Raw genomic sequence first — 27,466 nt, forward strand, 5'->3', positions numbered from 1 at the left:
AGGAAGAGAGAGGTAGAGGCAAGGGGGAGAGAATGAGAAAAGAAGGGGTAGTGGGGAGGAAAGAAATCTCTGAACCTCTGAAACTATGAGCTCAATAAACCTTTCCTCCTTATATCTCTGCCTCCTAATTGGTGAAGTTATTCAATTTACATTTAACACAATTACTGATAAGGAAGGGCTTCTCCCATTCTGTTATTTTGCATTTTTCTTTTTGTGTTGTGGACCAAACTCAGGGCCTTATACATACTAGGCAAGCACTAGCCAATCCCTCATGTCTGTTTGCTATTATGCTTTTTTGTTCCTGAATTCCTCCATTAGTGCCTTCTTTTTTGTTAGATTATTTCCTAATGTACCATTTTGATTCTTTCTTTTATTACAAATGCTTTTATATTTTCTTGGGAACTATAATTAACACCTTAATTTATAACAATCTATCTTGAATACTAACTTGGTTTCAATAGTACACAAAAACTTTGCTCCTACAGAACTATGCCTTCTTCATGTTGTTATTGCCACCAACTTATAAACTGTACCTATCAACACTATAATCAGGGGGATAGTAGAGGATAGGAAAGGTAGCAGAATACAACAGTTACTAATATGGCATTATGTAAAAATGTGGATGTGTAACCAATGTGATTCTGCAATCTGAATTTGGGGTAAAAATGGGAGTTCAAAACCCACTTGAATCTAATGTATGAAATATGATATGTCAAGAGCTTTGTAATGTTTTGAACAACCAATAAAAAAACACTATAATCACTATTTATGCATATGCAGTTGTCTTTTTCCCCCCTCAGTTCAAATTTACGATAGTACAAAAGATCATTGGGTTGATGCCCCACTACTTGTACATCCTACACATCAGATGGCTTGCTCCACAACACAGCTCAGGCTATTCCCACCAATGGAAAAAAATCTGGCCTCCCAATCCCTGTAGGAAAGGCATGTTTTGTTCCCCACTGCATCTTGTGTTTTAAACATGAACAAAGTACAAAAGGGTTTTTTTGTTCCCTTGGCCACCCACTGCAGCCTGGCACTAAAATAATCTAGCACTCACTTCTGCTTGGAGAAATATTCTTTGCTCTTTTGGTCATCTGGCTTGATTGATATCACTGCTAGGCTTTCAGCTAGCCAGGTACACTTTCTCATATTTGTCAGTGAACTGGAAAGCCTGAGTCTTATCCACAGAGTGGTCCACATGAAGGTCATTTACATTGATCTGCTAAAGAATATCCTTATTATCAATGTCAAAGAGGCACCTGAATAAGATGCCTTCATCAGCTTCTAAAAACCCCATAATCTTGAACAAGAGTGCATTTTGTGTCTGATACTATGGGAATATTCATTGGTCTCAGTCCTCCTTGTTTCTTGCTTGGGTGTGTTAAAAGCAGACCAGATGTTAAAGAGATGATAATTCACAGAAACAATAATTACTTAAAAGCTGAGTTTCTTAAATTCACCTGCCCTATCATTGAAATTAATGATCAGTGGGAGGTATACACAGGTGAAGTCAAGAGTGTAAAACATACACCATACTTTGCTCTGTAGTTAGGCTGATATCCTGGGGATGGTGTGTTGTTGCTTTGGGGATGCTGAGGACTGAAAATGCTAGGCAAATACTCTACCACTGAGCTACACCCCCAGTGGCTGACATCTTTCTCTTGTTTTTCCTCCTTCCCCCCTTCCCTCCCCCCTTCCCTCCCCCCCTCCCTCCTTCCTTCTTTCCTTCCTTCCTAGTGGGGGGAGGATTGGAGAACTGGGGACAGAAATGAGGGTGCTTTTACTTCTTTCTATATTTTATTTTGAGATAGATCTCAGTAAATTGCCAAGGTTGGCCTCAAACTTCTGATCCTCCTACTTCAGCCATTCCTGGAATTACAGATGTGCACTATCACACCAATTTGACTGATATCTTTGAACTGACCATCTGGGATAACAGTTGTGACTTTGAAGTTAGGGGTTGGGAGCCCAACTTTGGCATTTCCTAAAAACATCTTGCTACAGGCAGTACTGACACAGAAAGAAGAAAGACATTAAGACCAGCCAATAATAGTATTTTTTTTAAGTTACATACTGCCAGGTGTAGTGACACATGCCTGTAATCCTAGCAGCTCGGGAGGCTGAAGCAGGAGGATCTCAAGTTTAAAGCCAGCCTCAGCAACAGTGAAGCACTAAGCAACTCAGGGAAACCCAATATCTAAATTAAATACAAAACAGGGCTGGGGATGTGGCTCAGTAGTCGAGTGCCCCTGAGTTCAATCCCCAGTACAGAAAAGAAAAGAAAAGAAAAAGAGTTACATGCCAAGAGTAGGTTAATATATTTATAATATTTCACTGAAGGATTTCCTTTTGTATTTCTTGTAGGCAAGTCTACTCATGACAATCTCTCAATTTTTGTTTATTTGGAAATATTTTAATTTTTCCTTAATTTTTTTTTGGGGGGTCTGGTACTAGGGAATGAGCCCAGGGCCTCACATACACTAGCCAAATGCTCTCCACTAAACTACACCCTCAGCCCTTTTTATTTGTGACAGGATCCTGCTAAGTTGCTCAGGCTGGTCCCAAACTTGCAATATTTCTACTTCAGTCTCCTTAGTAGCTGGAATTAGAAGCATGTGCTACCATATCTAGCTATTTCTTCTTAAATTTGAAGGACAGTTAGTCTGAATACAGAATTCTTGGTTGACATTTTTTTCTTTCAGTCCTTTGAAGATGTCATACCACTGCCTTTTTGCATCCACAGTTTCTGGTGAGAAATCTGCTGTTTAGCTTATTGAAGCTCACTAATAGGTGACGATTTGTTTCTCTCTTGCTGTTTCCAGGATTCTGTTTGGCTTTCAACAGTTTGATTATGATGTGTGTTGATGTAAATGTCTTTATCCTACTTTAGGGGTCTTTGAGCTTCTTGGATGTGTAGATCTATGTCTTTTATCAAATCTGTAAGTGTTTGGTCATTATTTCTTCAAGTATTCTTTTGCTCCTTTTTCTCTCTTTTCCTTCTGGGAATCCCATTTTGTGTGTATTGGTATACTTAATGGTATTCCTCAGATTTCTTAAGCTCTGTTCATTTTTATTCATTCATTTTTCTTTATGTTTCTCAGACCAGACCATCTCAATTGACCTATCTTCATGTTTTTTGAACTTTTGCTTGCTCAAATCTACTCTGTCATTGTACTTTTCATGTCCCGAATTTCTATTTGGTTCATTTTTATAGTTTGAAATTCTCTATTGCTCTCAGAGTTTTCTTTAGTTCTTTGTTCATGAGTTCCTTTAGCATTTGAGCATACAATCTAAAGTCTGTATTGGAAAATCAAATACCTGGGCTTCCTTCAGGAAGTGTTTCTATCCATTTTTTGGTCTACATATGAGCCACACATTTTTCTTATCATGCCTCATTATTTTTTGTTTAAAACTTAATATTTTGAATAGTTATGCATTATTTAATGACAGGGGTATAATCTGAGAAATGTATTATTATGCAATTTCATCACTGCAAAACATCATGAGTGTGCTTACCCAAATCTAGATGGTATATAGCCTAATACAAACCTAGGGCTATATGGAAAATACAGTCATACATGTGGTCCATTGTTGACTAAAATGTCAACTGTACATTGCATGACTACATCATAACATGGCAACTATGAAAATCAGACTCTTTCCCCTTCCCTGAGTTTGTTGTTGCTGTATGCTGTTGTTGTTTGCTTGTTTACTAATATTTTAAAAACTGACTTTATAAGATCTATCCTTTAAATGTCAAAATGCCAAGATCTGCATTTTTTTGCTTAAACATGACTTATTTGCTATCAACTTTTGATTAATTTCAAGAGTCCCACAAAAGTTAATTTTGACTGTTTCTGCCAAAAGGGATAGGCTTCTGGAGTTCTCTATTCTGTCACCAAGCAAAGTATCTTTTTTAAAAAAAATTTTTATGGGGCTGGGATTGTGGCTCAGTGGTAGAATGCTTGCCTTGAAGATCGACCCTGGGTTCAATCTTCAGCACCACATAAAAAAATAAATAAATGAAATAAAGGTGTTGTTTCCAACTACAACTAAAAAATAAATATTAAAAAAAATTTATATATATTTTTATAGTGGTAGTTGGACACAATTCATTCCTTCCTCCCTCCCTCCCTCCCTCCCTTCTACTGAAGATTGAACCCAGGGCCTTGATTGTACGAGGTTAAGCGCTCTACCACTGAGCCATGACCCCAGCCCCACATTGTGGGGAGCCATTCTGACACGTGATTGGGTGACTCCCGTTAAGGGCCTGAGGCGCTTTGGCTCTGTCGAAGCTTTCCCGACCCTTTCCTGATGAGAGAGCCCATCCGTGTGGGGGTGTGCCTGACCACTGACCCCGGGGACCCAATCACTGACCCTGACCTTGGAGTGCAGTCCCCCCTCAACCTTCATTGGATGGAATTCTCCCCTGAATCTCTTGTTCCCCAAATAAAAGGCTACTCCCCGGCGTGTTCACTCTCTCTCTCTCCTGCTAGCCCTGAGTAATCCTCGCTGCCCTGCTGGGCGGCTAGAGGTGGGAACCAGAGAGGTGAGCCGTCTCGGACCTAGCAATATAAATAAGGTAACTGGTTTGTGTGTTTTATTTCGACCTCTTCTAACTAACTTTATGCCTAGAACCTCATTAATGAAACCACTGCGCAGGCCGCGTGGTAGACCACATAGTATCTTTTAAGATACAGATGAGAGAATTATAGGGTAAGAAAGAGGTATTACCATGGCACTGCTCTGAAACCCAAGAAGTACTTCTACAGATATGGGGTTGTGAATTCTGACACTAAAACTCTCTAAAGTAAAGAATGTAGAAACACTGTATAAAACAGAAACATATTTTACAGGTAACATCAGTATATTATTTGTAATATTATAACTATTAATACTATTATTGTTGGAGCATTTGGTTAGATCAGAATCTTCAAAATGCTGGCTCAAATAGTCAAGAACAGTAAACTCAATTTTCCTAGGATTCAAATAGCTCAAATAACAGCCTCACTAAAAACTGAGGGAGGGCCAGAGATGTAGTTCAGTTGGTAGAGTTCTTGCCTTGCATGCACAAGGCCCTGGGTTCAATCCCCAGCACCACACACATAAAAGAACAATAACTACTACTCTGTCATTTGTGTACATTCATTTTGTAACCCCAAACCCAAAATATATTCACAATGAATATATTCAATAAATTTCTTATAAATGAGTAAAAATATGTGCAGAAATGTCTCTCTCCCCTTGGGAAATACTTTAACATTAATCAGACCCTGTTATCTGTCAGGCACGTTGCTAAGTGTTTTAAATATATTGTACTGCATTTAATCCATACTGAAACTCTATGAGATAGGTATTATCATCCCTAATTTATAGAAAGAAAAATGAGAGACATAATCTTCCCTTTAGTACACACATAACTGAAACAAATATTTAAACCCACAGTATCTCTCTGATTCCAAGTCCTGTGTTCTTACTGCCACAGCACACTGACCTAACATTTTTACTCTGCTCTGTCATAGAACAGACCAAACACATCTAGGAAAGCTCTTTCTATTTGAACACAAAATGAGTCATAAACAAGAAAAAGCAGCACTGTAGGAAAGTCAACTGGCTTAAAATTTCCACTGCTAAGAGGCCAAGAGGGTTTTCTAATTTTTTTTTTTGAGGGGTACCAGGGATTGAACTCAGGGACACTCAACCACTGAGTCACATCCCCAGCCCTATTTTTTATTTTATAGAGACAGGGTCTCACTGAGTTGCTTAGCACCTCACTTTTTTCTGAGGCTAGTTTTGAACTTACAATCCTCCTGCCTCAGCCTCCTGAGCCATTGGGACTACAGGCATGTGACACTGTGCCCAGTTCCAAGATGGTTTTCTGGGATGTCTAGTGAGGCTAAAAAAAACCCCACAATTTCAATAAGTCTGACTTACAAAGAAAAGAGGACCAGTCAGTATAAACAATCATCTGGAAAGCTAGAAGTTTTAGTAGTTATAAAACACTGTTAAAAGGGTTTCAAATGATAATACATGATATAAAATTTGGCTTATGCTCTTGATTGCCTATTTATTACTCTGTCTCTCACATACTTACGCTACATTAGCTTCTTAATCATATCTTGAGGGGACACATACACACAAATGAACGTGTGTTATATTATAGGATTATAACAGAATCTCACCCATTTCTGCCACGTACCCAGAAATGGGTGAGATTCTGTTATAATCCTTCCCTGTATATATGGTTTACCTGCTTTGTCCATATTACCATTTTTTCTTACAAGTGTACAATTTAATGGTTTTTAGTACCTCCATAGAGTTATTTTTTTTAAAATTTTTTTTAGTTGTAAATGGATACAATACCTTTATTTTATTTATTTTTATGTGGTGCTGCGGATTGAACCCAGTGCCTCACACATACTAGGTAAGTGCTCTGCCACTGAGCTACAACCCCAGCCCCTCCATAGAATTCTTTTAACAATCACAACAATCTGGAAATATTTCCCTGACCTCAAAAAGAAAGCCTATAACCTTTAATTATTGCCCCCAAATTCCCCTCCTCCAACCTTAAGCAATCATTAATCTATTTTATAACTTATATAAATTTGCCTATTCTGGGAATGCACTAATATAGTAGTCCCCCCTTATCCATGGCTTTGCTTTCCAAGGTTTCAATTACAATGTGGTCAACTGCGGTCCAAAAATAATAGAAAATTCCAAGAAAAAACAGTAAATTTTAAATTGCTGCCATTCTAGTGGCAGCAATTTAAGATTTTGTTAAAAATCTCATGCCCTCCAGCTCCATACCACCTGGGATATGAATTGTCCCATTGGTTAGCATATTCATACTGTATATATTATCCTCCTGTTATGGTTTAGATATTAGGTATTCCCCAAAAAACTTATGGGTGAGATAATATAAGAATGTTTAGAGATGAAATGATACGGTTATAAGAGGTTTAACCTAATCAGTGCATTAATCCCTGGTAGGGATTAATTTGGTGGTGACCTTAGGTAGGTGGAGTGTGACTGGAAGAGGTTGCATGCCTTTGGAGTTTATATTTGTCCTTGTTGACCACAGTTCTTTCTCTGCTTGTTGAATGTCATGTCCTCAGCCACTTTTCTCCACCAAACTCTTCTGCCATGATCTGCCTCACCTCAAGCCCCAAGGAATAAAGCTGGCTATCTATGGACTGAGACCTCTGAAATTGTGAGCTTCAAAATAAATTTTTCCTTCTCTACAATTATTCTTGTCAGGTTTTTAGTCACAGCAGTGAAAGAAGTGACTAAAAAACTTCCTATAAGTCACTTTGTAGCTGTCTCGGTTATCAGATTGACTACTGGGGTAAAACAGCGCTTGTGTTCAGAAAACTGTTATGCACTACCCTAATGCACATCACAATGCCTGTGCTATTCATCTCATTCTGTGTTGTCACGTAGGCATTGCTTCTTCTCACATCATCATGAGAAGAATGAAAGTAAACAGTATAATAAGATGCTTTGAGAGACAGAGACCACATTCACATAATTCTTATTATAGTATATTGCTAATTGTTTATTTTATTGTTATTTTTTGTTAATCTTTTGCTGTATCTAATTTAAGCTTTATCATAGGTATGTTATGTATAGAAAAGAAAAACAGCATATATAGCATTCAGTACTATCCACAGTTTTAAGCATCTACTGGGGATCTTGGGATTTATCCCCAGCAGGCAAGGGCAGGGGGTCTACTGCATTCTCCTTGTGGACCAAAAAACTCTTTGTGTTTTTATAGCTCTATTCCAAAATTCCTAGCATAATGCAAAAGGATTTATTCATACCCTGGCCTCACTCCCTACATCCTTTAAAACTGTGCTCTAAGTCACTGTTGAGGTTTAGATATGAAGTATCTCCCAAAAGCTCATCTATGAGACAATACAAGAATGTTCAGAGGTGAAATGATTAATTAATTGAAAGAATTAACTGGATGGTAACAAATGGGTAGCGTTTGGCTGGAGGAGATGGGTTGCTGGAGGCATGACTTTGGGGTATATAATTTGTTTCTGGTACACAGAATCTCTCTTTCTGCTTCCTAACTGTCATGTTCTGAGCTGCATTCCTCCGCCACACCCTTCCACCATCATGCTCTGCTTCACCTTGAGCACAGAGCAATGGAGTCTGCTGTCTATGTACTGAGTCCTCTGAAACAGTTGAGTCCCAAAATGAACTTGCCCTCTCTAATTATTCTTATCAGGTCATTTGGTCACAGAAGTGAAAAAAACTGACCAAAACAGTTACCTATAGACATTTTGATTTTGGAGATGACAAGAAAGAAATCACTGAATAAAACCATCAACTTAGCTTGCAGGTAGGTCATAAAAACCTACATTTTACATAAATGAGACAGAAAGTCAGCTGATTTCATTCAGGGTCCTGCTGCTACATCTTCCATAACCTCCCCTAGACCAACATACCCGAGCCCCTTACCAACTCTGGCTTTGCTTGCTTTTATCAATTCTACAGATGGTTCTTCAAAATCATACCACTTCCACATCTGCTTGTTTTGTGCTACCTGAGAGTTTCTGTATTCCATTTATTCATTTTAAGGAAGCAAGATATACTTCCAAGAGGGTGTGCATATTTTAATGCACTCCAACACTGACTGGGCATGCATTTAGTATCACTAAGATTCTCAGTCTCTGTTTTTCTCCTTATACACACAATTTATAGAAAGTACAGCTCCTCCAGCTCTCATATTGCCACACTGTGAAGCACAGGCTCAGGCTTAGAGTATATAGATATTAGAAAACAAAATGGTACAGCTATAGTTAATTTCTGCTAAGTGGAATACAAAACCACTGCTAATGCATTAGAAGGCTATAAGCAACTTCACAATATAAAAGTTTTATCAATGTGGTCACTAGAATCCCCCTCCCATCCCATATTACTCCTATAAAACTGAATCTAGAAAACAGCCACTAGCCAATCCATCTTTCCATGCTCCCAGAGCTCTCCTCCTAGAAGCCCTATGCTACAACTTTGACAATCAGTTCTGACAAAGTCCCAGTTTAGCCTACCCAGAAACTCAAGGCCTAGCTCACTCAAACATTCCACAAATATTTCTGAGGATCCCAACTATATGCCAGCCACTATACTAATACTGGAATTATAATGATGGAAAAGATGTTGTTCTGCCTGCAAAGAGTTTAAAGATTAGTTGGGGAGATAAGCAGAGGCAGCACAGGGACCTACACAAGAAGGTTTGGGCACAATGGAGTGCAGTGGAAAGGACACTCAACAACAAGAAGCCTCAGTTTTAACTCAGTTTCCTACTATTCCAGCAGTCTAAGATTGGCAAACCATGTTCTCTCTTTGGGCTTTAGTCTTCTCATCTAAAACAAACAACAAAAAAGGGGTTGATAAGGGCTGGGGCTGTAGCTCAGTAGCAAAGTGCTTGCCTAGCATGTGTGAGGCACAGAGCTTCATCCTTAGCACCGAATAAAAATAAAAACAAAATAAAGGCATTCTGTCCATTCATAACTACAAAAAAAGGTTGAAAAAGATTATATGTCAGATCCTTTTTGATATGTCATGAATCCATTTTTCAAAAAATAGCAGCAGCACCAGCAATAATACTAAAGGTTTATCATGTGCCAGAAATCTTACTAGGTACCATTTACTTATGATACACTTTTTGTGTGGCAGTATTGTCATTACTATATCACTTGTTTTTCAAACTAGAAAGAAGATGGCAGATTTGACTATATTTCTTTTTATGGTTACACCATATTTCCAAGAACAATTTGAATCTATTTAAAGTAAAAGATATATAAAGACTAAATCTCAGTGGAGTAACAGAGACCACTTAGCAAATATAAAAAGGGTACATAAAAAAAAAAAAACATTTTTAAAAAAATTGCAGGCCATGTTGGAAACCCACAGTGACTGAACTAATCCCAATACTAAATTGACAGCCAAAGCAATGAGAAAAATGCAACTGGATATGGAGCTCTTGTGGAATAGAAAAACAGTAACTCAAAAAGATTTTCCAGGCTGAGCCTTAAGAAGAATTTGCCCTCTTGGTTTTAGTTTGATTCTGGTTGGGAAGATAGGAATGAGGCAAGAAAGGAAATAAATTTTTTGAAATGACTTAATAAGCTAAACCAGTTTTCAGTTAGCTAAAATGAAAATTTAATTTTACAATTATACAACCATTTACTATTCAAATTAATTTTTTCAACTAACAAATATTTTGAGATTAACCTAGAATTGATCCTGGATTAACTATAATTCCATTGGCCTATTTAAAATAAGTTTCCTTTTCAAAGGGCTACAGAACTTTATCAAGGGACTACAAAGCCCTCTTTGAATTTTTAAAGCAAAAATTAGCTGATCTGCTGGCAAGACTCACAGCCAGAATCTACTGATGTATTTTTTCAAAATAATATTCCTATCATTCATGCCTATTCACTATTACCCTCATGCTTTTATGCTTAAGAAAAGTTCATAAAGTAGGTATGAAAAACAAATGGTAGGGATTGGGGCTGTAGCTTAGTGTAGAGCACTAAATAAACAAATAAAGGCATTCTGTCCATTTACAACTACAAAAAAATTTTTTTAAATGGCAGATTCATTTGATTCAAATACACTTATTAAAAACTTAAGTTTTTTACATATGATCTCTTTTCAGAAAAAAACTTGCAGAGAAAACTTATTCTTCGGTTGTTGCTTAACAGAAAAAAAATATATTTGAAATATTAAAAACTATGAACAGTGCTTAACTTTTATTGTGGTAAAATACACATAAAATTTACCATTTTAACTATTTTAAAGTTATAATTAGAGTGCGCCGCGTCACTGTGCGGGAGAAAGACGAGGTGAAACGGCTGAAGGCTACCTTGTTGGGAATTTCCAGTGAAATTGAGGTGCTTCAGAATCTAGAGGACGGATTTCCATCGCGCGGGATTCGGCTGCGGGGGCTCGGTCGCGGGCGATTTCTCCGCACGGAGGGTAGCAGAGCCTGGTCGGCGGACCGCCCTGCGGATGGAGTCTGGGGCGCGCGCTGGGTAGCGGCGAGGTACCGGAGCGGGAGTACAGTGATGCGGATTCTGGGGGCTCCTGCCAGCGGTGCAATGGCCATGCTTAGTGCTGAGTTCCGGCTTTGAGACAGAGGAGAGAAGCGGTCCAGTTCGATTCTCGACACCGGTCAGACCACGGAGGAGGACAGCAGCCGCCATCTTGGAGAGCTGATGTAATCATCCCTGTTTTCTACTGATCTCAGCTCATTCAACTATGGAACAGGTGATTTCAGGCTGGTATTTGCCTGCGTCTCGCAGACAGATCGCTCAGGCTCAGGACTGGAGAACCTGAGGAGAATACTCCTCGGGGCTCGCTCCTGGCAAGGCGTGCGCTGGGCTTTGAGCGGCCGGATTCTGGTTCCTCAGGCTGCTTTGGCCCAGGCCTGGGGAACCTGCGGGGACTGCGTGCTGAGGCCAGCTCCAAGTGGAACGTGTGCTGAGGGGCAGCTGGGCTCTGACTCCCGGAACAGTTTTGGCCCGGGGCTGGGGAGCCCGCGGGGACTGCGTCTTTGACCCTGCTCCTAGCGGAGCGTGCACCAAGCTGGGAGAGTTTGGAGCAGCCGGGCTCGGGCTCCCGGGGCTGCTTTGGCCTGGGGCTGGGGAACCCGTGGGGGTCGCTCTGTGGAGCCTGCTCCTAGCAGAGCGTGGCCGGGATCGGAGAGGCCGGGTTCTGGCTCCCGAAGCTGCTTTGGCCCAGGGCTGGGGAACCTGCGGGGACCGCTTCTCGGTCCGGGTCCTGCTGGGTGCTGTGGGGGCCTGGGGGGCAGAGTGGAGCTGCCACCTGCGCCCAGAGCAGGCCAAGCGACCCGCCGGCGTGGTATCACAACACCCCAACTGCAGCTGGGGCCGAGGAGAGTAGCCGCCCACGCCTGGAACAGGACCAGCGACCCGACGGCGCAGTAGCCAAGTCACCCCATTTGGAGTGGGGGCTGTGCAGAGCCGCTGTCTGAGCCTGCAAGGTAGGCAGACCTGCGACCCACTGGCAGGACAGGCCCGGCATCCTGCCAGTGTGGTGGACAAGTAGCATCGAGGCAGTCACGTCACACTGGTTGGAGTGGGGGTGGAGCAGAGCCGCCGCCCGCGTCCGGAAAAGGCCCAGCAACCCGTTGGAGAGGCAGTCAGGTACCCCCACTGGGAGTAGGGGCTGAGCAGAACTGCCGCCCGAGCCCGCAAGGTAGGCAGAACTGCGACCCACTGGCGGAACAGGCTTAGAGGCCGACCAGCGTGGTAGACAGGTCACACCAATTGGAGTAGGGGCGGAGCAGAGCTGCCGCCCACATCCGGATCAGGTCCAACGACCCGAAGGCGTGGTAGTTAGGTCACCACAATTGGAGTGGGGGCAGAGCAGAGCTGCCACCCCCGCCCGCAGGGTGGGCAGACCTGTGACCAACCAGAGTGGTTGATAGATCACCCTAATTAGAGGAGGAGCACAGCCACTACCCGCCCTGCAAGAGAGATCTCCCAACTATACAAGAGCAATATAAATAAATAGGGGGAAAATTTCAAAAACACAACAGTTTCACCAAGCAGAAAGAAACGCGAGCAGTATGAGAAGACAAGGAAAGAAAGGACCACAAGCAATGCAGGTCAACTCAACTTTAGAAGAGGTAATAGCTGCAACAGACGGAATGTCAGATAAAGAGTTCAGATGATCTGGAGTCTCAAGGAAGACATGAGACAGCAAAATCAGACAATGAAAGATCACTTTGACAAGGAACTACATAAACAAATCCAGGAAGTAAAAGATCAACTTCACAGGGAGATAGAGGTAATAAAAAACAAACAAATAGAAATCCTAGAAATGCAGGAAGCAATAAACCAACTTAAAAACTCAATTGACAATACTACCAGCAGAGTAGATCACTTAGAAGATAGAACATCAGACAATGAAGACAAAGTATTTCAACTTGAAAAGAACATAGACAGCACAGCAAGTCTGCTAAGAAACCATGAGCAGAACATCCAAGAAATATGGGATAACATTAAAAGACCAAACTTAAGAGTCATTGGGATACAGGAAGGCACAGAGCTCCAAACCAAAGGAATAAACAATCTATTCAATGACATAATACGAGAAAACTTTCCAGACTTGAAGAATGAAACAGAATCCCAAATCCTAGAAGCCTACAGGACGCCGAAAGTGCAAAATCATAAGAGACCCACACCTAGACACATTATAATGAAGATGCCCAACATACAGAATAAGGAGAGAATTTAAAAGCTACAAGAGAAAGGAAGCAGATTACATTTAGGGGTAAACCAATCAGGATAACAGCTGATCTCTCAACACAGACTCTGAAAGCTAGAAGATCCTGGAATAACATATTTCAAATACTGAAAGAAAATGGGTTCCAACCAAGAATCGTGTATCCGGCGAAATTAAGCTTCAGGATGGAAGATGAAATTAAAACCTTCCACGATAAACAAAAGTTAAAAGAATTCGCAGCTAGAAAACCATCTCTTCAAAAAATCCTTGGCAAAACATTACAGGAAGAGGAAATCGAAAATAACATTGAAAACCATCAGTGGGAGGTAGGACAGTAAAGGGGGGAAAGTAATCAAAGAGGAAAACAAATCAGGTTTAGTAACATTAATAAACAAATATGGCTGGAGGAACAAACCATATCTCAATAATAACCCTAAATGTTAATGGCTTAAACTCACCAATTAAGAGACACAGGCTAGTTGAATGGATCACAAAACAAGACCCAACAATATGCTGCCTACAGGAGATGCATTTGATAGGAAAAGATATACATAGACTGAAAGTGAAAGGTTGGGAAAAATCATTCCACTCATATGGACTGCGGAAACAAGCAGGAGTGTCCATACTCATATCAAATAAAATAGATTTCAAGCCAAAGTTAATCAAAAGGGATAAAGAGGGACACTGCATACTGCTCAAGGGAACCATACACCAACAAGACATAACAATCATAAATATATATGCCCCAAACAATGGTGCAGCTATGTTCATCAAACAAACTCTTCTCAAGTTCAAGAGTCTAATAGACCACCATACAATAATCATGGGAGACTTCAACACACCTCTCTCACCACTGGACAGATCTTCCAAACAAAAGTTAAATAAGGAAACTATAGAACTCAATAACACAATTAACAACCTAGACTTAATTGACATATATAGAATATACCACCCAACATCAAGTAGTTACACTTTTTTCTCAGCAGCACATGGATCATTCTCAAAAATAGATCATATATTATGTCACAGGGCAACTCTTAGACAATATAAAGGAGTAGAGATAATACCATGCATCTTATCTGATCATAATGGAATGAAACTGAAAATCAACGATAAAAGAAGGAAAAATCATGCATCACTTGGAGAATGAACAATAGGTTACTGAATGATCAATGGGTTATAGAAGACATTAAGGAGAAAATTAAAAACTTCCTAGAGTTAAATGAAAACACACACACAACATATCGGAATCTATGGGACACATTGAAAGCAGTCCTAAGAGGAAAATTCATTGCTTGGAGCTCATTCCTTAAAAAACGAAAAACCAACAAATAAATGATCTCATACTTCATCTCAAAATCCTAGAAAAAGAAGAGCAAAACAACAGCAAAAGAAGTAGAAGGCAAGAAATAATTAAAATCAGAGCTGAAATTAATGAAATCGAAACAAAAGAAACAATTGAAAAAATTGACAAAACTAAAAGTTGGATCTTTGAAAAAATAAATAAAATCGACAAACCCTTAGCCATGCTAACGAAGAGAAGAAGAGAGAGAACCCAAATTACTAGCATACGGGATGAAAAAGGCAATATCACAACAGACACATCAGAAATACAGAAGATAATCAGAAATTATTTTGAATCCTTATACTCCAATAAAATAGAAGATAGTGAAGGCATAGATAAATTTCTTAAGTCATATGATCTGCCCAGATTGAGTCAGGAAGATATAGACAACCTAAACAGACCAATAACAATAGAGGAAATAGAAGAAACCATCAAAAGACTACCAACTAAGAAAAGCCCAGGACCAGATGGGTATACAGCAGAGTTTTACAAAAACTTTAAAGAGGAACTAACACCAATACTTTTCAAGCTATTTCAGGAAATAGAAAAAGAGGGAGAACTTCCAAATACATTCTACGAGGCCAACATCACCCTGATGCCTAAACCAGACAGAGACACTTCAAAGAAAGAAAACTACAGACCAATATCTCTAATGAACCTAGATGCAAAAATCCTCAATAAAATTCTGGCGAATCGGATTCAAAAACATATCAAAAAAATTATACACCATGATCAAGTAGGATTCATCCCTGGGATGCAAGGCTGGTTCAATATACGGAAATCAATAAATGTTATTCACCACATCAATAGACTTAAAAATAAGAACCATATGATCATCTCGATAGATGCAGAAAAAGCATTAGACAAAGTACAGCATCCCTTTATGTTCAAAACTCTAGAAAAATTAGGGATAACAGGATCATACCTCAACATTGTAAAAGCAATCTATGATAAGCCACAGGCCAGCATCATTCTGAATGGAGAAAAATTGAAGGCATTCCCTCTAAGATCTGGTACAAGACAGGGATGCCCTCTCTCACCACTTCTGTTCAACATAGTCCTCGAAACACTGGCCAGAGCAATTAGACAGACGAAAGAAATTAAAGGCATAAAAATAGGAAAAGAAGAACTTAAATTATCACTATTTGCAGATGATATGATTCTATACCTAACAGACCCAAAAGGGTCTACAAAGAAACTATTAGAGCTAATAAATGAATTCAGCAAAGTGGCAGGATATAAAATCAACACGCATAAATCAAATGCATTCCTGTATATCAGCGACAAATCCTCTGAAACAGAAATGAGGACAACTACTCCATTCACAATATCCCCCCCAAAAATAAAATACTTGGGAATCAACCTAACAAAAGAGGTGAAAGACCTATACAATGAAAACTACAGAACCCTAAAGAGAGATATAGAAGAAGACCTCAGAAGATGGAAAAATATACCCTGTTCATGGATAGGCAGAACTAACATCATCAAAATGGCGATATTACCAAAAGTTCTCTATAAGTTCAATGCTATGCCAATCAAAATCCCAACAGCATTTCTTGTAGAAATAGATAAAACAATCATGAAATTCATATGGAATAATAAAAGACCCAGAATAGCAAAAACAATGCTAAGCAGGAAGTATGAATCAGGCGGTATAGCGATACCAGACTTCAAACTATACTACAGAGCAATAGTAACAAAAACAGCATGGTACTGGTACCAAAACAGGCGGGTGGACCAATGGTACAGAATAGAGGACACAGTAACCAATCCACAAAACTACAACTATCTTATATTTGATAAAGGGGCTAAAAGCATGCAATGGAGGAAGGACAGCATCTTCAACAAATGGTGCTGGGAAACCTGGAAATCTATTTGCATCAAAATGAAACTGAATCCCTTTCTCTCGCCATGCACAAAAGTTAACTCAAAATGGATCAAGGAGCTCGATATTAAATCAGAGACATGGCATCTGATTGAAGAAAAAGTTGGCTATGATCTACATACTGTGGGGTCGGGCTCCAAATTCCTCAATAGGACACCCATAGCGCAAGAGTTAACAACTAGAATCAACAAATGGGACTTACTCAAACTAAAAAGTTTTTTCTCAGCAAAAGAAACAATAAGAGAGATAAACAGGGAGCCTACATCCTGGGAACAAATCTTTACTCCACACACTTCAGATAGAGCCCTAATATCCAGAGTATACAAAGAACTCAAAAAATTAGACAATAAGATAACAAATAACCCAATCAACAAATGGGCCAAGGACCTGAACAGACACTTCTCAGAGGAGGACATACAATCAATCAATAAGTACATGAAAAAATGCTCACCATCGCTAGCAGTCAGAGAAATGCAAATCAAAACCACCCTAAGATACCATCTCACTCCAGTAAGATTGGCAGCCATTATGAAGTCCAACAACAACAAGTGCTGGCAAGGATGCAGGGAAAAGGGTACATTTGTTCATTGTTGGTGGGACTGCAAATTGGTGCAGCCAATTTGGAAAGCAGTATGGAGATTTCTTGGAAAGCTGGGAATGGAACTACCATTTGACCCAGCTATTCCCCTTCTCGGTCTATTCCCTAAAGACCTAATAAGAGCATGCTACAGGGACACTGCTACATCGATGTTCATAGCAGCACAATTCACGATAGCAAGATTGTGGAACCAACCTAGATGCCCTTCAATAGATGAATGGATAAAAAAAAGTGGCATTTATACACAATGGAGTATTACTCTGCTTTAAAAAATGACAAAATCATAGAATTTGGAGGGAAATGGATGGCATTAGAGCAGATTATGCTATGTGAAGCTAGCCAATCCTTAAAAAACAAATGCCAAATGACTGCTTTGATATAAGGGGAGTAACCAAGGTCAGGGTAGGAACGAAGAGCTTGAGAAGGAGATTAACATTACACAGGGATGAGAGGTGGGAGGGAAAGGGAGTGAGAAGGGAAATCGCATGGAAATGGAAGGTGATCCTCAGGGTTATACAAAATTACATATAAGAGGAAAGGAGGGGTAAGAGAAAAATAATACAAGTGGAAGAAATGATTTACAGTAGAGGGGGTAGAGAGAGAAGAGGGGAGGGGAGGGGAAGGGGGATAGTAGAGAATAGGATAGACAGCAGAATACATCAGTCACTAGAATGGCAATATGTAAATCAATGGAAGTGTAACTGATGTGATACAGCAATCTGTATACAGGGTAAAAATGGGAGTTCATAACCCACTTGAATCAAACTGTGAAATATGATATATTAAGAACTATGTAATGTTTTGAACGACCAACAATAAAAAAAATAAAATAAAATAAAAAAATAAAGTTATAATTACATTATTGTACAACCACCACCAATTGAATTATTTTTAAATATGTCTATAATGCTGGATTTTCTTGTCAGCACTAACAATTCCATATTGTTCTCCTAAAAATAATTTGTAACTGAAACTTAACATTTTCTTATCTGAGGAAAAAGTACATTATAAATAAGAGATACAATTTATAGTATTACCATAATTGATTTTCCCACCTAAGGTTTCTATGACATCAGCAAACTATTTCACTAAAGGATAACTCTACCAACTAAATTCAGCTATTTTTTTAAAGCCATGTTTATTCAGCATATAATCAGGATATTAAATTTAGCAATCAACAGCAAGGGTGCCAAAAAAAAACCCTACATCAAAACCCTTTGCTGGAAAGCTTTACATGTTCCACAGAACAGAAACTAAAATAATCTGTTATACAATTAGTCCTAAACACAGTCCTTGAAGGTTATTTGCCTACACACATGAGTTTTGTCTAAAACGTGTCTTCCTAGTAGCAGTTAAGCCCTACCACCATGGTGCCTGGCTGAGTTGAACAACTGGCTGTAACCTCTTGCTTCCCTGTCACTTCTCTGGCTCTCCTCCCCACCCCCACCCCCAAGCTTTGAGTCAGAAAAATTAAGACCTTCTGCCACTACCATGGATGGCTACTGCGGTTGCTGGAACTGCTACAGCCACGTTGGTTTCAGGATTTGACAAAGTACTTTTTGGCCTCCACCACAATGGGGCTAGAGCTTCTGCAGTCAAAGTTTCCTCCCTCATGGGTCCAAAATTCAGACTGATTGCTGTTAACTACCAAATCACGGTAGCTACCACCAGCTCCAAAATTGCTTCTATCGTTACCAAATTCACTGTAGCCACCTCCACTGACATTATATACACCACCACCATGGCTGTCACCAAAGCCACAGGATCACTGCAATTTCCTCAAAACCAAGTTGTCATTATCAATGAAACCACCTCCACAGCCATCACCAAAATTTCTAGAATGACTTCAACCTTTTTGACTAGACAAAGCACTCATCATCTCTTGCTTTGACAGGGTGTTCCTCTACTCATAGATGTGGTGATTCACAGTATGATGTTTCTAAATAACAATCTTATCCACCATCAAAGGTTACAAAAGCAAGGCTCCCCCTTCTTGCCACTGCCTTGGGTCAGTCATGATTTCAATCACTTCAATTTCCCAAACAGTTCAAAATAATTTCTCAGGTGATTTTCTTCTGCATCTTCTTTAATGCTACCAAGAAAGATCTCCACAGTCAAGTGGGCACCTGGTCTTCTCTTGAGACAGCCCTCTTTAGTTCTAATCTTTTCCATATACCTTATGCATCCATCTCCTCCACAGTATCTGAGTGACAAATCCCAAACCCCTAAAGCACTTGGTGGTTGGATCTCACATTACCACACAGTCTTTGAGTATTCTCCCTTACTCACAATAGCTCCTCAGACTCTCATCAGTTGTTTCAAAGCTCAGTCCTCTGAGAAGAAGCTTCATAGCTATTCAGGTTCTGTAGGAGAAGATATGATGGCACTGGGAAGACAGACTCTAATGATTTTTCCTGAGGATGTCAACAGGCAGAAAAGACCCAATTGAACTCAACCCAACCTGAACATATGGAAGAAAATGAATTCTGAATCCAGAAATGTCAGCACTAACAATTCCATATATATGTATAATACTGATCACAAACTTTCTTAAAGTCAAAAGTGAATATCTTCCTTTATTAACTGGCTCAATGATATACGGTAAGGGCAAGGATAGGCTAAAAGAAGCAAAAGAAGATATATGACAGATATTCCAGAGACACACATAATCAAAAGCACACTCCTCTGAGTAGGTTTTACAATTTTACCCTTTAGAGAAGACTCTGCAGAGCATTTTACGTAATGACATATCAATATGCTACCACCCTTTAAAAGAATGAATTACAAGAGTACAAGGGTAGAGACAGGAAATACAGATAAATAATTAACCCATTCAAATATCTACTCAAATAACTGAGATGGTTTTACCTCAGTATCATATTTGGATTTTAATATAAATTTATCTTTTCTAAGTTATTTCAAATTACAAGATATTAGTCACAGGTTTCATAAGGCAACATTTATTAGCTTCAAAGAGAATTTATTTTGACTTGATTGAAATTAATAATTTGATTTTCTCACTTTTCAGCAGACCCCTTTTATAATCATTAAGACATGCCTGTTATAAACGGTGGGGGTGAATATTCATAATCAGTAAGTGACAATTTGTAGTTAAGCAATCTTCAGTTTTTTAACTTTGGAGGGCATCTATAGTTAAGCTCATACACACAATGTTAAAGTCCCATCTTCATCACATATGGAAAGGATGCTGGCTTACCCACCTACTAGGTCCAGATTATATAAATTAAGCCTAAATGGTTATGGTAACAGTGCCCATTAAACAAATGTCAAACAAGTGAATAAATATTCTGGGAGGGGCCTTCATGGAGAAGGAGCTGCCATTACCTAGAGAAGGGGAGGCATCTCAGAGAAAGAGAGATCTGGTGAATTTATACTTGGAAATCTTCAAAAGAGAAAAATTAAATTTCTCCAAAAGAACATCCACAAAATGTTCAGAAATATATACTACATCACAGATCATGGTAGTAAGCATTCCATAAAATTCTTAAGCTTTGGTAGCTTTTTAATGTCTTATTTGTGAGTGACTAGCAGTAAAATTTTTAGGATAGAAAGGGTCCAGTTGTGTGTCCACAGAGGTAGCAAGAAAGAGAGAGCTACTACATTGTGCTGATAGGAAGGAGGAATGGAATCCTAGGGATGAAGGTAAGCAATGCCAGCTTTAAACAAAAAAAAGACAACAAACTAAAGATTGTGCCTTTGCATTTCCTTTTTTAAAACAGAGTATGGCACATAGTATCTATCTGCTGTTTCCAAAACATCTACTGAATAAATGATTACTTCCTTCCATTCTTTCCATCTAGCCCTTCATTATCCCTCCAGCATCTAGCATCCAGCATCCATTCAGTTTCTCCCTAGGACCTGCGAAATCTAAAGGATCAAGAGGTTTTAATAAGGGTCTTAAAACTTTTCAGTCCACTTTCCTGAAATCCATGAAAATACAGTTAGACCTAGAAATTGAAAAATAAAATCAACTCTGAATTCATTTCCTACTGAGTTTTTTAAGTTCAGAGGGAGAATCCATGGCTATTTTCAGAGTGAATAAGATTTTGTTATTGTATTTTCCCAGGATAAAAGATTTAAACTTTGCAGGAGAAATTAGCATAATTCTACCTTAAAGATGTGACAAATGGGTAAATATTATTTTTCTTTGAAAATTCAGATTGACCCTTTCTGATTCATATTTAAAAATCTAATTCCCACCTCTTTTTACCCCTTCCACCTCCCCACAAAATAGCTACAACAAATACATTTGCTCTCCCAGTTCCTTTTGTCTCACACCCCAAAATGGAAGAATCCTGACTGAATTCAGTATCAGTTTCTTACCCTGCCAGGAAAGCTAAGGAGTAGGAGTTGTTCTTGGAAACAAATGCCGAGCGATGTGTCTGGATCATCTGGCCTCCAGAAGGTTCTTCATTCTCTGAATCTGAGAGACGTGCAGGACACTGTCAAGGAGACAAGGGAGACAAGGGAGTCCATGTGGGGTTCCTGTGTAACCTAACCTCGCTTTGTTTCAAAGCTCTTGTTCTCTAAGTCTCTTTAAGTTTCAATCTGTTTTCCAAATGCCTCCTAGGGATCCCAATCTCAAATGTAGCTTAAATTCAAAAGATCCAACATCAAAATCACTATTTTCCCCACCACCAATCCATCTAATAAACCTCAATCCCATATATGATTCTTTTATTTCCCTTACTTCTAAGTCATAATAACATGTGTATAAAGGTTTTGGTATTCCAATACTTCTAAATATTTATTTTATTAATTATTTATATCAGTCCCATTAAAACAGATTATTATCTGTCACTGACGGCTAACAAGGTCAGAGTAGCTAATTTGCCTAGATTAGGATTATACAGTTTATGAATGGCTAAAAAAGGTTCCTAAATTCAGAGCAACCGTCTCTGAGCAATTTATACTCTATTACTAAAATGTCTCTCAAATTTAACTCCTTCCATTTATACAGACTGGCATTGCCTTACCTTATCATCATCATCTTTGCTTCAACTATTACAATAATGTATTTACTGGTCTCACTTCCTTCAGGTTTTCTTTCCTTGAACACCCTTCATACTACCAAGAATTATCCTTCCAGCACATGAAGAGAATTCTCTCACACCCTTGCTTAACTGTTGATGATCTCAGGATGAAGGCTAAACACTCAGCATGATTCAATAACGTTCATAACCTACACCCAACATTCTTTCACATTTTTTCCCCACCAGTTCCTCATATGAAACTCCATGAACTCCAAAAAAAAAAAAAAAAAAAGAAAAGAAAAGAAAAGAAACTCCATGAACTCCAGTCCAATCAAACTGCTTTCACTCTTTATATGTACCATAGCCTTTCAAAACTATTGTTTTATATTTCCTTTTCCTAAAATTCCCTATCTGCATTCTTTGTCAATAAAAATACTTATCGGTCTTTCAGAGTCATCTGAAAGGCTACTTTCTCTACAAAGGCTCTCAAATTCCTCTAGACTTGGTTTTATCTACTTTGTCTATATTCTTCATTCATTTATCTTCATTTTCCTTTGTAGTCCTTTTTTAGACTTTTTCAATTCACATTTGAATTATTTTATTTTTAAATACACCTTCTGCATACAACATATAGTGAGGTTGTATGTCATGATTTCATATGAGACTCTTTTCATGAGTAGCAACTAATTACACTGAATTGTAGCTTCTTATTTAGGAGTCATTCTTCATTAGACAATAAACTGTAAGAGCAAGTGATCACCTTTTCAAAAAATTTCCTATACTACTATATAGTAGGTAAACAAAAAAATCTAATCATCTAATGATTAACTCTCTCTGATCAAATGATTACCAAAGTGAAAGTTACACGCATAGGTATGCCAGCATCATGTGGGTCACAGTGCTGTGCATTCCTTAAATACACTGTTACTCTCTAGTCTGGTATACACAATAGGCTACGTCTCCTAACAGTGGCCTTTGAGAGAAGAGTTGAAGGATTACAACTCACAGAGAGGCCTTTCAGTTTCAAAGGATATAACTCCTTAGAGAACTCTACTGCCCAAAATATTCACTGAAGAAACTTTAACAGCACTGACCCATTATCAAATTTGATATGATATTGTCCTCTTTGGAAAAAAGAAAAATGCTTTGATACCAAGAAACTCAACAGGGAATAAATAATGGCAATTCCTATTTGGGAATCTCTTTGTAATCAGATCAGTACTAAATTAAAAACTTCAAATCTTGGCTCTATTACTTGCTATCCCCATCAATGTAGATTAGGTGTTTTATCTTTCCGAGCCTCAGTCTCCTCATGTATAAAATTAAGATTGTTCTACTTAGTTTCTGATAAGCCAATAAAAGTACCTCATACATTAGCAAACAAATACTAAAAAAAGATATTTATTTATTAATTTAAGTACTATTAATATTTTTAAAATTTTAGCTTTATAGCAAATATTCAAGTTTATTTTAATTGTTGAAAATAAATTTAATTATTACAAATAAGTATCTATTTAGACAAAAGCTATGCTACCCCTACACATTTCTACAACCAAACACCTTGAACCTTGAGAGAAGAAAATATTTACCTCTCATCTTTCCCTTAGATAAAAGTTAATTTTGGGGAAGGGGAGTTTACAGAGAAAGTGACCTTTATTATGACTCTGAAAGGTAAATGAATAGTTTATAGGCAGAGAATGAAGATAGGGAATTTTAGACAAAAGTAATAGCCTGTCCAAAAGAACGGCTTTGAAAGCTCTGGTACATGTAAAGAGTGGAAAGTTGTTTAGTTGTGCTAGAGTTCATGGAGTTCCAGTGAGAAATGGAGAGGAGAAAAGCAATGACAGAAAGTTATTATATAAAGCACTGTGGATTCTTAAAAGGGTACAAAGCATGCATAAATGGAACTCCTGCAGCAACATGTAAAAAAATGTTGAACCTAAAAAAATTAAGAGACTGAGCCAGGCACAGTGGCACATGCCCATGATCCCAGTGGCTAGGAAGCTGAGGCAGAATTATGAGTTCAAAGCCAACCTCAGCAACTTATCCAGGTCCTAAGCAAGTTATAAAGACTTTGTCTCAAAATAAAAATAAAAAAATAAGAAAGGCAGAGGATATGGCTCAGGGGTGAAGCACCCTGAGTAGACAAGGAGTGAGGAAATTAGTTTAATACTCTCCTGTACTACTAGAAGTAGTGTAATTATATACAAACTAGTCTAGAGGCCAAATGAGTAATAAATATTAAAAATGTTAAAAAGTATATTTCCTCTGACCTGGTCATTTCACTTCTGGCCATTTATTTCTAAGGTACTAATAAGACAAATGGATTTCATCACAATGGTATTTAAGATAGCAAAATATCAACAGATTAGTTTAGTTAAATAAACTCTACAGTCAAGAATACTAGGAGAGGGTTAAATCTCCAGAATCACACACACATAAAAAAGGAATACTAGGAGATCATTAAATAATGATGTGGATTCTTAATTTACAGGGAAAGATGTCAACAATTTATAGTTAACTAAAAATAGGTTATAAAAGGGCTGTATTTTCTGGAAAGGCAATAACATATAGTATGTATATCATGCATGCAGAAAAGAGTTCTGAACAGATATTTACCAAATGTTTATAAGGATTACTTCTAGGTTACACATAGTGATTTTTCACTTTTGCTTTATGATCTTTAGTATAACTGTACCTATACTGAATCTTTTTCCAACAACTCATACTATTATTGGATTAGTTTCACCATAACAAATTATAATAAACATTGTGTCTATTTTATTTCCATTCTGAAAAAAAAATAACACCACATGATAATCTCTGCTTTGAGAAAAAACTCTTTCTCTCTCCATCTAAGTTGTATTGCATAAACATATTATCAAAATCTTGTCATGTACAAGGTACTTCAGGAGATTTAAAACCTGGTAAGACATATTCCAACAAATTTGTGGTCCCACAGAGAAATACAAACACACACACACAAAAAAAAAAAAAAAACACAACGCAAGGGAGAATGAAATACTTTCTGTAAGTTACAAAGTGTGGGGGCAAAGAAGGGAGGGTGGATGACAGAATTGAAGAAACAGGTGAGGAATCCCTTTAGCTTCCATGAAGGGACTACTTTTGAACAGGACACAGGGAGTTGAATAGCCTTTCAACAGGTAGGATGGTGACAATGCACCTTGAAGAGAGAAAGCACAGCATATATATTTTGAAGAAAGCAAATACCTCTGTTCCCTAGAGTTTTGGGAAATAATCAAGGATGGAAAGATAATCTAGAATCATAGTTAAAGAAGGACCTAAATACTGGAGTGAAAAATTCTCATTTAATTCCATGGAAAAAATGAAGTCACTGAGGTTTTGATTAGGAGAGTGATATGATCAGTCCAGCTCTAATCAGAATACTACCTATATAAAAAAAGAATCATTCGGGCTAGCTTTCCTCTGGGACCACTGGAGATTCTCTTGGGTTCCAATTTGAATATAGCCTTGGCTAACTAAATGAAATTATTTACCCAATACCAAAACTCTTTAAAACATATTTAAAGTACAATTAGGATCATTTAAAAGTCCTCAAAAATATAAAAGTAAACAGGAAAAAAGGCAAAAATCTAAAACATTAAGTGTTCATAGGTTAGATTTTATTCATTGTGGTTTTGCAAGGAAAATTTTGTGAAGCTGGCTACTACCAATAAAAGAATCTGAGAATTTGTACTTTCTTATTCCTTTTAAGATTTCAATTAGGTTGAAGCACTGGCTTTCTAAATGAAAAATAGTAGTGGTAAAAGAAAATAATTAGAGCAAATTCCCAGTCTAGGCATGCATTAATATTAGATCAGTTCCTAGATAAAAGCTGAATCTGGCAGGCCAGGCACAGTGAGCTCATTCTGTCAGAGGACTATGGTGAAGAATAACTCTATCAAAGCTGGTTTGTCCTAAAAAGAAAGGCACTTATGGGTTGTTTTGCCCGAGGGCTCTACATATGGTCCTGATGAAGTGAAGAGGTGGAGCTGCAGTCTTCAGAGACCACATATCATATCCAGGAATACCAGTCAGAAGACACACTATATGCATAAAACCACCATGTATCTTATTCTTGCCTTTCTAACTAAACTGTATCCTCATCCAGTAGCAGTCTTTTGACCTTTGTGGTTCCTTCAATACAGAGCATTAAAAGTACATAGCACTTCATGCTTGTTAAACTGAATCTTTCAGAAGTATGGAATCTTCTAAAATCAAAGTAACTATTTTAACAATAATTACTATTGTTATTATTATTGGAATCAGAAACCCTGCTGTATGTAGCAGTCAACAAATACCAATGACCCAAGAAAGCTTAATTTCAATATTTCGAGTTCAAGAAAAATACCTTCACAAAAATCAAACTAAAAGCTTAGATATTAAGTAACCTAGCCTAAGTTGTACACTTAACTATAATGCTGGAATCCAAGAGTTAGACTTCTGGGCCACATATTATTTTTCTACTCTGCTATATTGCCTGTCATTATATATGCTAAAGCTTTATAATTCCAGTTCATTAGAAAGATAAACTAAAATATCAACAAGGTGAATCAAAGTATTTTAGAAGTTATAACTCTAAAGATATATTTAGTACGTACAGCAAGCAACAGATGTCCAATCCAATATGACTTCCTAAAGAAATAAAACTCAATTGTAGGGGCTAGGATTGTGGCTCAGTGGTAAAGCACTTGCCTAGCACATGTGAGGCACTGGGTCCAATCCTCAGCATCACATAAAAATAAATAAATAAAATAAAAGTATGTGCACATCTACAACTAAAAAAAAAAAATTTTTAAACTCAATTGCAATTGTCCATTTGAATGTAATTAGTGGATCTTCGCAAAGTGCTTTCTTTACAAGTTAAGTTCATAACTTACAACTCTTTCCAGTAATTTACTTGGTAAATAAGTAGTGAAAAAATTCAGTCAAGATTTGACTCAATTGGATTGATTGGGTTATGAGCCTTAACCTAATCAGCACATTAATCCACTTGAAGGATTAACTGGATGGTAGAGATAGCTGAAGGAGGTAGATCACTGGGAGCATGCCTTCGGAATATATATTTTGTCTGTGGAGAGCAAAGCTTTCTTTCTGGTTCTTTGTTGCCATGTCCTGAACTGCTCTCTTCTAACACACTCTTGAACTGCTCTCTTCTAACACACTCTTCCGCCTTGAAGGTTTATGTCTCCTCAGGCCCAAAGCAATGGAGTTGGCCATCTATTGACTGAGACTTCTGAAACTATGAGCCCCAAATAAACTTTTCCTCCTCTATGCTATTTTTGCCAGATCTTTTGGTCACAGCAGCAAAAAACCTCACTAAAACAAATCTATAATTAGATTAAGCTTAAACTAAT

General features: G+C 38.1%; 1 protein-coding gene across 2 annotated transcripts in view; it reads right to left on the reverse strand.

Annotated features, from left to right (window-relative positions):
* Positions 1 to 27,466, reverse strand: part of RNF169 (ring finger protein 169) — a 122,233-nt gene that overhangs the window by 7,537 nt on the left and 87,230 nt on the right. For both annotated transcript variants that reach the window (XM_081282464.1, XM_081282465.1), the window contains one exon: positions 21,439 to 21,557. In XM_081282464.1, coding sequence (XP_081138590.1) covers positions 21,439 to 21,557 — 119 coding nt within the window. The remainder of the gene's footprint in view (positions 1 to 21,438; positions 21,558 to 27,466) is intronic.

This window comes from Spermophilus citellus (genome assembly GCF_964194105.1).
Source record: "Spermophilus citellus genome assembly, chromosome: 2".
Classification (NCBI taxonomy): Eukaryota; Metazoa; Chordata; class Mammalia; order Rodentia; family Sciuridae; genus Spermophilus; species Spermophilus citellus.